This window comes from Malus sylvestris, chromosome 7 (assembly GCF_916048215.2).
Source record: "Malus sylvestris chromosome 7, drMalSylv7.2, whole genome shotgun sequence".
NCBI lineage: Eukaryota > Viridiplantae > Streptophyta > Magnoliopsida > Rosales > Rosaceae > Malus > Malus sylvestris.
In genome coordinates, this window is record NC_062266.1 from 34,345,412 (window position 1) to 34,358,724 (window position 13,313).

A 13,313-nucleotide genomic window follows, 5' to 3' on the forward strand; every position below is an offset into this window, starting at 1 on the left:
TTATTTTTATTTAAAAACCATCAATAAAACACTTGCAGTTGGCTTAATTACTTAAACCACTTGTGCTATGTCTTTTTGTTTGCTTCCCAGAACATATCTAACATCAAGCAGTCTTTATATATAAGGTTTAGATTGCACATGATCAATATATAAACATAGAAACGCTACCCTGGCTAAATATCAACACTATTGATTCGCGGCCATAGCTATACGATATGTACTCAGCTAGAGTTGTGTATGGGACTCTTGGCCATAATTTGAGCGTCTCAACCGTGACGATTCTCAAGATAAGAATTGCCTGTTGTCGATGGTAAGCTCTCACCATTGACATCCGCTATTCCGGCCGGGGCAGGCGTCGCTGTGCCTTGGTACGGAAATGACGGATGGTAGCAAGTGCCACCTCTTCAGGATTGTTACATTCCCAATATGGTTGGCTTGAGACTACAGTTTCCAAGTCCTGGGACATGAGCACAAATGCTTCTACTTTTGTCCGAGTTTTAACATGTTTGCTGGAGACTGGAACTTCGGTGAAACAGTTTGATGCCCAATCGAGAAGTTCTTCCCCGTAGAAGTTACCTTTCCCGAGGGACTTGATGGACATTGATGAGATTCCTTGCCCAGCATGACTGTCACTCGATGACGCGTAGGTCCACATTGTCCCTTTGATAATGAACAGCATGCAATCGAGTGGATCTCCCATTCGAAAAACGAAGGTGTTCTCACTGTACGTCACTGGCTTCAGATAGTCGCATATCAACGTCAACACTTTTTGATTCATGTCCTTAAGCTTATTTACCTATACAATAACACATGCGCACGCACGCACAGATACATATCATCAGACCAACATTGCTGTGAAAATGGATGCAATTAATAGATGAACAGAGATCGAGTTTTGAAGAACATACTTTTCTAAGTGTACCCATGAAAAGAAAGCGTTTTACAGATCTTTTGGTAAAATAGGGAAGAATTAGGAATGGGTTGTGGACATCAGCATCTTTGTCATTTTTCAAAGCTTGCACTAGGCTCGTCATGATTTCTTGCTTGATATCATCAGGGAAATTATTGTCTTGTATCCACTTGCATACATCTAGCTTCTTGCTCCCAATCTTCTGCCTTATCCCATCGTCTCCTTTTGCAATTTTTTTTCTCTTCCCCTTGTCTCTTAAAGCTTCCTCTATTATTAGAGCTCTTTGTCTCATCTCTTCTGTTTTTGTAGCTTCCATCTGCATGAAAGTCTGACTCGCCACAAATTAAACAACTACTAATATACTCAGAACGATCTCCCGTGTCCCAACTCCCAAACATGGGAAAATTGTTAAAAGTTAATTTACAGAGAGATTCAATATACCAACCTGCACGTTTCCAATGAGATATGTAAACAGTAGCAAGCCAATGACAGAAACGAGAACTGCAAACATATTTTCCCACACATACGTACTTGTTGCCAAGTTTGTCCCAAAATTACTGCAAAATTTTATAGGTACAAGATATCATATTAGACAATGTTTGCCGAATCAGATAACCCCAAAAATTTTGTTCACTATATATTTTCTAAAAATTGTTGATTGTCAATGGATATACTATGAACCTTAGATTTCGCAGACCCCACCAGAAAGAGTACCAGAACTTCTTTACGAACTTTGAATGCTCCGTGTTTCGATTCTTAAGGGAATCGAGAAATATTCCAAAGTTAAATGGAGGTAAAGCACCATCTAAAGTATCCAATGGGCAATGCTCGTTTAGAAATGTTATATTTCTTGCAGTAGTACTTTGACTATCGCAGTAGAAAGCATTCACACATCCCCTGGGATCTATACTATGATTTACACAAGCCTCGTACCAACATGATACCTCTCGTTGAATAGAAAAGAGGTACCAAAAAGCTCCGAGTATCTAAATCCATAACATTCAAACACAAAACCCTAGATAATTAGTCAACTTGATAGAATAAAATTAAGGGAACTTTAACGAAAAGATTCTGGTACTGTTCACTTTAACGAAAAACCACATTCTTACACTAAAAAGTCAATCCTGGTACTATTCACTTTACTCTTTATTTTGTCTTTCTCGTTAAAATTCAAAGTTTTCAAGCTATTTCATTAGTTTTCCTTAAAATTAATTCATACATAATCTTCTCCGTAATTAAAAAAATGTAATATTCATTGTAATTAATTTAAGATTCCTACCACATATGAGTTTTCTCAAACCTATTTATATTGTAAACGTTGTACATGATTAATTTAAGGAGTCATATTTCTACACTACCGCCTTAAAAAAATAAAAAATAAAAAAACAGCATCCATAAACCAACATTAGTAATTACAAAAGTATTAAAATATAATGATAATTGAGGTGAAACTTACGTGACTGGCAATAATGTAGAGAAACAAGTTGAATAGACTTTTAGCCCATATCCCATTAGTCATTTTGAATACCTTGGCCGATAGGTGAATTCGAGAAAACCTCGGAACATATTGACAGAGAAGAAACACATTCACAAGCTTTTGGTGTTCTACAAAACCTGAGCGTTGCATTGGGTAAACCAGTATTAGCAGCTGCAGAAAATTAAAAGATCAATAAGGTTTAGAATATAGACGTCCATCAATTTCAGCTAGCGCAAAAACAAAAAAAAAGGAGTATGGTTCATCTCTCTTACTTGTGGGAGGGGAACAAGAGCCAAAACGTCAAATATGATGGATAACCACGATTTCGTACTTGAATTTTCATTCGTTTCTTCCTCCCATGCGGAGGGTCCATTTTTCAGGGTATTCGCCACACATGTCCCCGACTTTTTGTTCTTTCCCTTTTGAAAACAAGCACAAATTTCACATATAAAATGCACCAGGAAAATGACATCTGTGAGTGATCGCATAAGAAGAGCAATAATTCTCAACTTTTTATCCATGTAAAGGCACTTTTTATCCTGATCGATGATCATAACGTAAAGAAACAGAGGATCCAGAGAGACAGCAAATACACATGATACCACAAATACAGTGTTCCACGTTGCAAGGTAAGGCCCCTGCCGCACGTCACAAATCTCCTTTACACGTTCTACAACATTTCTGGGAAACATGCAACAAACTACAGTGTTCCACGTTGCAAGGTAAGGCCCCTGCCGCACGTCACAAATCTCCTTTAAACGTTCTACAACATTTCTGGGAAACATGCAACAAACAACAAATGAAATTCATATGCATTCACCCTAATATGAGCCCCTCGAGCTAAATGATTAAACAAGATAAATCAGACATAAATCTGACTGTGATGGCAGCTATTAGGTATATTTCAGACATTCTTCGGTAAAACAGTAAAACAAGTATCTGTCCTTGCATAAAGTAAAATAATAATGAATAATGATAATTGAACAACAATTTTACAAAATTAACTACAATACCTTTATATATTTGAAATAATTATCAAATATAAATCATGTGAACAGTTGGAGACCACCACAAGAAGCCTAAATGAAATAAGAGTATTACCAAAATATTTTAGAAATTTTCACTACACAAGAAAATACTGAAAAGTACTTTATTAAAAAAAGGGCCAAATCTCACTTTGATATTCTAGATGATACACACACACACACACACACACCCTTTATGCAAAGGGATTCTTAATTTTTTTTCAAAATTTAGAGATTAGTTGTGGAACTCACTCCACATCGAACTTTAACAATATGAACCGTCTATTTTGTAAGTCTCAATTCATAGATCATCCTTACAAAAATTCAATTCAATCCGAAACCATTTTGCGTATTTAATTATTACGATGAAATTTCATTGTTTCTTATAGAACAAAGTATTCGTTAATTTTTTTGAACTCAATTAGATGTCTTAAATATTTTCGATTTAGTTAATATTTTGTAAAGATAATCTATGAGGTGCAACTTGAAAAATAAACGATCCGAATTATTGAAGTTCGATTAGGTGTGGGCCCACAACTAATTCCCATAAAAAAAATAGGGATCCCTTACTTAAAGGATTCCTATATATATATATATATATATATATATATATAGGACATGATCAAGGGACAAAAATTTTGACAAACATTTTCACATTCTTTTTAAACCGTTAGATTACATACCATCTAAGGGTCTTCAATGAATCATTCAATGACTTGAATGCTTACGTGGATTATAATTAACATTGAAAAAGAATAAAAACTAGAAAAATAAATAAGATTTGATATGAGGAAGACAACCTTGCGCACAAAGGCCTCCATTGATTTGTGCAAAATACCTTCAAGTCTTTTGAGTCTTCGTACTCATCTTTGGGTAAAAACCCCAAAAACCTCTTTGATTCTATTTAAAATCCACACTCAGATTTAATTGTAAAAAAAAAATTTGAGGGAGGCAGTGAGAGTTGTTGATTTAGGGTTTAGTTTTGTCAATTTAATGAAAAAGCGAGGAACGAATACTTGAAGCAGATTGATACTTGATCTGCTTTTATATCAAAATTTTGTATCAATCAATTGAAGGAACGATACTAAGTTTGATAGTGTGAGTGATAGGAATTTGAGGTGTTGGGGTTGGACGAAGCAATTCAGATGGTCGTGCTTCTGCATTTTCATCCAAGACGACCATTTTCGCTTCATCCTTATGTTTGCAGGATTATTCCCTCAGTTTTTATTCTTTTCTTAGTTTAAACTTTTATTAATTTATTAATTATAACTTTATACCACATTTAATCTTTAAAATCCTCTACATAACTCTTAATCAAGACCTTTGAATGTTACAAGATCTAAAGGTTGTAAAGGAGTGTAAAAATGTTTATCAAAATCTTTGTCCCTTGATCCTATCTATCTCTCTCTCTCTCTCTCTCTCTCTCTCTCTCTCTCTCTCTCTCTCTCTCTCTCTCTCTCTCTCTATATATATATATATATATATATATTATTTGTAAATCTTTCCTTATGAATTTGTATAGAGCTACTAGTTTCTTCCTGAACTTTAATTTTAGTCCATTATCCCTCTAAAATTTTATAATTAGCCAATTTCCCCAATGTTAAATTTTAGGATTTTCCATCCAATTTTCTATCTATTTTGGTCATATGGCAAATGTTTAAGGGTGATAAAATAATTTCATCCCTAATGTGGACAACATATTGTTTTTTTTTTCTTCTCTTCTTCTTTTCCGCTAGTTGGCACCATACACTTTCTGTTTGAATTGGTTATGGGAGTTTAATTCGTAGTTACAAAGTATTAGCTTTGCGCTTGTTTTACAAAAACAAAAATACCTTTTTGCCGTCATAAAGTTGTCTTTGTTATCCGCTTGGCCAAGATAAATGAAAATTGAAATTAACTATTTATAAAAATTTAGCGATAAAATTAAAATTCAGTGGAGAAATTAGCAGTTCTATACAAGTTGAGCAAAGTCATATATAAAAATGAAAAACCAACAATCCCATTTCCTTGAACCCATTTCTCTAGAAAACTATAAATAAATAAATCAAGATCCCCATTTTTTTTTCTCAGCCTTCCAATCTATTTTTCAGTAATTGGGGAGTCAATTTGAACAGATATTAGAATTTGGAGGGAAAAAAACCCAAATCGTTGAACCCATTCTACAGATTGCGCGATTCTTTACATTTGGGATTATTCTTGCTTTCGCAACGTGGTCGATCGAGGCCCTAGTTGGAGCCGACATCGCTCTTCTCCATTGAGAGGGCAAACAGATTTTAGATAAGATTATAAGGCATACCTTAATACTAGACACACGATCTCATTAAAACAAATGTAACGGTTGAGCGTATAATCCACTTTGTTTAAAAAAAAAATAGAAATCTCGTCCTTATATATATACTAGCATATGCCCCACACTTTATGTGTGAAAATAATTTTTAATTTTATTTTAAAATGGGAAGGAAAAAGGGAAAAAAAGAAACGTGGATTAGAGAGAAGTTTTCTTTTTTATATTTTATTCCAAAATTAGAGGATATTAGGATCATCCTTGAATGAGGTTTTGAAAAAAAAAATGTAAAATTTTGTTTGTGTAAATTTATTTTACTGTCTATGATTTTATTTTGTGATAGAAGATAAAATTATTTTTTTACTATATTTTAATTGATAAAGAAGGTTTTATTATATTTGAAAGGCAACGATTTCATTTAAACTTCAAATCAAGTCCATAAGCTATACTTTGAGGGAGATAGACAGGACCAGAGAGCAGAGAGAGAGTACGAACCTGGTTTTCTCTACTGCCGGGTTCTCCTCATCTGAAGTATTTTTGACGTTTGTACTCATAATAACTCAAATATATATGTACTCAATGGCCTTGAGGATGAGTAAAAAAGATTACCTAAATATAGCTACAACGAGACCTTCAGTTTACAAGGTGGAGAGAGAATAGCATGCAGAGAGCTAGCATGTGAGTTGATTGGCAGAAACTGAAGCTGCTAGCTGCATTGCCATTCTCTTAAAAGACAACTGAATTCAATGTCTTTTTATACTACATCGGTCTTTTTAACATGACGTAAGTCCTCTTATATGACATGAGTCCTAATATGACGTAAGTCTTTTTGCAGTATACGTAGTTTAATATCTTAGTAGATATGGTGTTAGATTCTTACTTATACATCAAGTGCTCACCGAAATTAATATAATAGTTTCATATGCTTCCCTCTTCTCTCTCACCTTAATAAGGACAAATTTTTGACACACTTTCTGAGAGCCCACTCCATAAGTTTTTGTTAAAAAATCGAATTACCATCTAAGTTTTTGTTAAATATCATAAGCATTGCGAGACAACCCCCATTAATAGTTGAAATCCCCGAAAATACACAAATGAAAATATTCAAGCAATGGCTTCCGGATTTTATTATAACCCGATTAGTAGAAACATAACTTTTCTTTTAGTATTCGACAAAAATTATAGCAAGAATGCTCTATGACATGTTTAGCAGCAGGAGCACAATTCAAAAACCAAATATGAATCCAAGTCCCAAGCTTAGATAGCACCGCATGTGTTATTTGTTCATTAATGTCAAAATACAGAACAAATCGAAACTTTTCTGTTTTTTTTTTTGGTCAACGAAACTTTTCTGTTAACCGAACACGAATCCCAGTATAAAAAGTTGAAACCGTTGGAATTAAACAAAATCTTTTTGAAGACCTCAACGCAGGGGTTGATTCGATGGACAAAAAGAGCAACGAAATCTTCCCACGTCGTTCCATGTTCTCTCATCTGTTTCGACATTAGATTTTGGTTTTTATTTTTTTTAATTCGGTGTAAAGTTGGATGTAGAGTGCTATTATATGGATTCATATAAAATTTCTGGTGAAAAAAAATGTGTCCATATATATAAGTTAGAATTCGGGGACACATACTTTTGACGCACGTTTTTATGAGCCTCATTTTGTAATGTATTTTAATGATCCAATCGTCATATGAACCAAAAATCACCCATATCTGAAATCATATAACCGTTTGATTAAATTTAGTGTTTCTTTGTAAAACCGTATTCGTCTATTTTATTAACTACAAATGAAATTCTGAACGGTTTTGAATTTGTCTAACTTTTTTGTAAAAATGATCTATGAATGGTGTACTAAAATATAAATCGTTCGAGTTGTTGAAATAATTACAAATGAGTGTCAATATATTTATCAAAAACGTGTGTTCCTAAATTCTAACCTATATATATAGGATCTGAGAACACCTATTTGACACTCAATTTGAAACATTTTCTTGTAGTTCTCATTTCATAACTTTTTTATTGGGACATATCATTGAAGATGTGAAGCAATTGTTGTCATTAATTGCTGGAGCTACTGCGACCCACATCCCCCTCCAGGCCAACTTGCTCTTAGACTTGCTCCTCGTTTTTTTTTTTTGGTTAAACTATAGACTTTCTCGTTTTGCTCTCCACTCCGGTGGTGATTTTACTTGGTTACATGAAACTCCTACTATTGTTTGTGATCTTATTGAGAAAGAAGCTTCCTTTCTAGCCTATTAATGGCTTCTAATGAATATATGGTGTCCATTTACTGAAAGAAGAAACAAAAAAAATATTAACGGTCTATATATCAATTTTATAAAAAATTAGACAAATTCAAAACGATTAATAGATTATGTGGGAAAAGCCAAGTATTGTATGAATTCAAATTTTGTTCGCATAAAGACATCTCTCAAAAGTAAGATTTTTTATGAACTCTCTATCACCTTATATTTTCAGCATAATATCTATAATGTTAACATAAAAATTAACGTTGAATTGTAAGATGACAAATAATTTATGAAGAATCTCTCTTTGACAGAACCGTTGAATTTTGATATAATGATCCGTGTGATTTGCTCAGGAAGCTCAACCTCCTAAGCTCAAGAAATGATCCTAATCCGTTTAATTGCTCACCTGTATGAACAGCCAAGCAATTTTCTACACAAAGGACAATAACATCACATCAACATCAGAAAAAAAAAAAAACTAATGAAAATGGCTTGAAAATTTTGAGTTTTCATGATAAGGACAAAATAAATGATAAAGTAAATGGTACCAAGATTGACTTTTTAGTAGAAAAATATGATTTTTCGTTAAAATAAACAATATCGAAAACTTTTCGTTAAAGTTCCTAAAAAAATCTGAACTTATGCTCGTTTGGTTGGTTTCACATGTAGCTACCGCCAGCTGTAATCATAGCAACATAATAACTACCTAACGCAAGTCGTCAACTGTTTCCAAAGAAAAGAAAAGTCGTCGTGCACGTAAACTCCCATCCACCAAATAATCGTCAATGATAAAATTAATCAAAACATGAAAAAATAATGGAAATTTTGAATCTTTAGATTATTAAAAAGTATTTTGTAACTCAATTGTTTAAAATTATTTTATACATCAAATATTTGATGATAAAATTAATATTTATTAAATTATAATGTGTCAATTGAATGAATATATTTTTTGTATTGACGAAGATAGATATAACTATTAACCAGTAGAGAATTTGTTATCCAGTGAGTATAATTATGGATAATACCCAAGGTTATTTTGTTGTTATGAATATGATTAATTTTTATAGTTATGGATATGAATATAATATTTTCGTTCCCAAACTGAATCGTTGCTATGAGCATATATGGATTCTTTTATTATTTGTAAAATAAAAAAAAATAAAAAAAAAGGTCTTGATTATTTACTGAATAAATGGTTTTGGGTTTTGCCTTTTTCTTTCAATTGAGATTGTCCTTTATCCTGTTACGTGAGATGGCAATGGCTCTAATCTATTGGATCCACTTGGATGAGGGTTCTGTTCAGCCTAGGAAATACTCAATACTCTCTTAGACGAGAACTTCTATGTAATGATAATATTATCGTAGCGGTATATTCAAAACTGTTGACAAATAGCTACGTAAAAGTTTGAATCACATAGAATAACAATGAAGCTGCTGGCTGCATTGTCATTTTTTTTAAGACAAGACAACTGAATTTAAGTTTATCCTTTTATATGACGTAGGTCTTTTTATATGAGGTGACGTAGGTCTTTTATATGACGCAAGTCATTTTGTAGGAATATCGTGTGAATCAAATTTTGTTCACACAAAGACATCTCTCTACAATGTTGGTACCGCATATTAAAAGACCTACGTCATATAAAAGATCTACGTCATCTCATATTAAAAGACCTACGTCATATAAAAGATCTACGTCACCTCATATTAAAAGACCTACGTCACCTCATTTGTCACCTCAAGTGCATCAAAATATCTGAGTCTGTTTCATGGGTTTAATTGCTTGCAATTTTCTACACAAAGAGTGAAGGACAATAACATCAAATTAACATCAGAAAAATAATGACTCGTGCTCGTTTGGTTGGTTTCACACTTACCGCCAGCTGTATCATAGCAATATAATAACTATTTAAGTCAAGTAGTCATAAAATAAAGTTAAGACTTCAACGTAAACTACTCCTCTTCTTTTTTCTTTTTTTTTTTGTCAAAAACAAAAAAAAAAAAACAAGCCGAAGGCAAATTTAAGCTCTTAGGCAATTTATAACTGACTTGGTCAAATGATCATATGTCAAAATATAGTTTGTTTTGACACAAAAATCGTCTTCAACCGAAGACTAGACCAAAGAGCTTATGAACCCCACCAGACCAGCAGGCTGGCTAAAATGAGCCAGCCAACCCTTTTGCACTAGCTTGAACCCATGCTAGTTAATGTCCGGTTACTGTTGAATTTGATTTTTTTTAGACGAAATTTTTTTTCCTATAAATACCTAAGTCATTTCTACATCATTTCTCACATCTTTTTCACCATTTCATATTATCTTACCTCATTTTATTTCAATTTTTCACATCAGTTTCATTATATAAAGATAAGAAATCCGGAGGCTTATTCATTTAGCGACAAGTGGCACTCAAAATATGTCTGAAATCCTTATTTTAATATGGTAGTTTAATTCAATCAACTATATTAATTCAATTAAAATAATAAATTATTAATGGGGCTAAAAAATAGCCTCATTCGGTTGAAGATGGGTTTTCTGTCAAACAGGCTATGTTTTGGCATCTGGCCCTTTGGCCCTCTTGGTTGGAGATGGTATAAAATATGGTATGAGACTATTCATTAAAAAATAGTTTCTTGCAGGACTATAGGGCTAAACATGGCTCTTTGGCCCCCCTTCGGTTGGAGAAAGGGGCTACTTTTAGCTCTCATCCAGATTATAGCCCTATAAGAAATTATTTTTTAATGAACAGTGTCATACCATATCTATATACAATCTCCAATTGGAGGGGGGTTATTTTTTAGCCTCCTCAATAATTTATTATTTAAAATTTTTTATTTAATTTTATCGGTTAATTGAATTAAATTACCATATTAAAATAAGATTTTTGAACATATTTTGAGGTCCACTTGTCGCTAAATGTTGTTTTAAGTTTCATGTTATTAAATATTTTAATTTTACTTGCATATTACCAACTTAGACATTAAAATGAGGTAAGATAGTATGGAATGGTGAAAAGAATGTGAGAAATTGTGTAGAAATTGCTTAGGTATTTATAGGAAAAATTAGAATTTAAAAAAAAAATTTCTTAAATTTCGTCTTAAAAAAAAGGTTACATGACGTCAGCTAGCAGCACAGTTGAGCCCAACTTTCAGGACTGGCTGGATGACTATGTTTGCCTAGCCCTTTGGCCATTTGACTATATTTTGGCCTTGTGGATCCCAAATTTTTTTTGCCTAGCCCTCCATTGGAGATGGGTTTTGTGTCAAAAACAGGCTATATTTTAGCCTATAGCCCTTTGGCCGGCTTGGTTAGAGATGACCTTAGATTTTTCTTCACTTGTTAGTGAGAGATCTTAGATTTGATTATCGTCAAAATTGAATTTGAACCACATTATTGCTAACTCATTGTGAGGCTTAACTCATCCATACCCTCTTAGTATAGATAATATCGTTTGTTCAAAAAAAAAACCGAACGTTCCACTGCACCAACAAATGAATTTCTTCAACATACGTAAACTCTTATCCACTAAGTAGTTGTCAATAATAAAATAAATCAAAACATAAAAACATGAAAAAATAATGGAAATTAGAATCTTTAGATTATTAAAAAGTGTTCTATAAGTCAGATGATTATTATATATTTACAGTAATTTAAGAATATATATGTTCACTACTTAATATTACGGTATAATGATATTTTTCTTTATTTTTAAGTGAGAAATCTTAGGTTTAGTTCTTGCCAAAGGCAAACTCGAACAAAATTATTACAGCTAATTCATTGTGAAATTTAACTCACTCTTATACTTTTTAGTGTAGATATTACCATATATATATATATATATATATATATATATATATATATTAAAGAAAAAAAAATTACGTATCATCTTCTTAAAGATAACGTAAAAACATTGTTCAATCCTCAACTTTTTGTTTCATCACTTCTTGGAACAAAATAGTAAAGATGCACAATGAAAAGCATGAAGTTTTATTTGTTAATTATTTGAGGGGTCCAGGGTGACCCACCAAAGTGGAAAGGTTTATTGGTTAATTGTTTGAGGGGTTCAGGGTGACCCACCGACGTGGAAAATGAAACAAAGGTGTTGATTAAGTTGGAGTAGGTCTTTTATATGATGTAGGTCTTCCAATGTGATGTGACGTAGGTCTTTTATATAGAGATGTGCTATCCACTTATTTCATTTTACTTTTCAAACACTCATTGATAATTTTTGTTTGTTGATCTTCTTTAATTCATTCAAACCGTCGGTCAAAAATTAAAAATATGTGTGAGAAGTAAAATGAGATGTGTGGATATCACATCCCCTTATATAACTGTTGACTCTAAAAACTACCAAGCCTATGTGGCGCGCAGGCTGAGTAACTAATAAGCTAACTACGTCCTTCGGTTGTATGCAGGACGTGCCAACTCGTCGGTCGAGCTCGGCGGATGAGTAAAATTTGTTGATGTTGCGTTGGGTGCGCTGCTGACTTCTTGATCGTGTGACTGCGGCCGAGGAAGGAACACGTCTTGACCTTTGGATTCTAGAGCCTGAAGACAAGCCTGCTAGTTCTGCCTCGCCGCCGGATTCAGTCACAGTGATTATATTCGTAAGAGTATAAGCACGCCAAATCAACACCAAAGTATAGGGGCACATATACTCAAAACAGATATAAGTCTTGATAGTGGTTCGGCCGTCAGAATGCCGAACTCTAAAACCTACCTGTGAGTATCAAATCATAAGACAACTCGGCATTCAATGTGTTGAGCCCTAGTATCACCTCACTTCGCCGAGAAGGCTAATGAGATGACCTCTGCCAATAAAAACCCGAAAGTCCTTCTTGACTGAGACTTAGATAAATAACCAGTAGGCCTCGACGGAGTGTTGTTTATCCAAACTGAAGATGTTCCGCGGTCGGCTGGTTCTACGACGATAGTGCTGTTTATCCAAACTGAAGGTATCACCGGTTGCCTTCACAGTGCTGTTTATCCAAAATGAAGATGCGTTGGCGGAAAAGAGAATAAAAATATCTCAAGATGTTTGACAGGTTTCGCGTAGAGCGAGGGTTTGTGCAGGGCAGTTTATGTGTTGAGTTGGAGGGGCTTTGTTCGATGTCCTCCCTCCTTATTTATAGCGATGTTGTACTAAATCCCAATCATTCTCGAATTAGAACTCTTTTCCCCGATCCGTCCTTATCTCGGCCAGTCCTACTCCTACCAGGATTCTGAACTCAACCCGTCATTAGGCCATATTCAAACTCCTTATCTTGTCGAGACTGCTTCTCGTAATAAGACTCACTTGCATCCCCCAGATTCCTAATGGGATACGATTAGTTATGACTATGCGGCCCATGAACCGAATAAC

General features: G+C 33.7%; 1 protein-coding gene across 1 annotated transcript; it reads right to left on the reverse strand.

Annotated features, from left to right (window-relative positions):
• Positions 1 to 334: 334 nt before the first annotated feature.
• LOC126630318 (cyclic nucleotide-gated ion channel 1-like) lies at positions 335 to 6,250 on the reverse strand. Its single transcript, XM_050300401.1, has 8 exons — positions 6,192 to 6,250; positions 4,429 to 4,450; positions 2,660 to 3,046; positions 2,367 to 2,558; positions 1,592 to 1,896; positions 1,356 to 1,467; positions 909 to 1,238; positions 335 to 796 (listed from the first exon to the last, which is right to left on the reverse strand). Exons 1-8 carry the CDS (start codon positions 6,248 to 6,250, stop codon positions 335 to 337), a joined length of 1,869 nt encoding a protein of 622 aa, XP_050156358.1.
• Between the last annotated feature and the right edge of the window lie 7,063 nt (positions 6,251 to 13,313).

Coding starts and splice junctions, on each gene's coding strand:
- LOC126630318 (XM_050300401.1), bottom strand. CDS start 6,250: ATGAGTACAAACGTCAAAAATACTTCAGATGAGGAGAACCCGGCAGTA. Junction 4,451..6,191: donor CCGGCAGTAGAGAAAACCAG/GTTCGTACTCTC, acceptor ATATAAAAGCAG/ATCAAGTATCAATCTGCTTC. Junction 1,897..2,366: donor TCTACATTATTGCCAGTCAC/GTAAGTTTCACC, acceptor TTATGGATTTAG/ATACTCGGAGCTTTTTGGTA.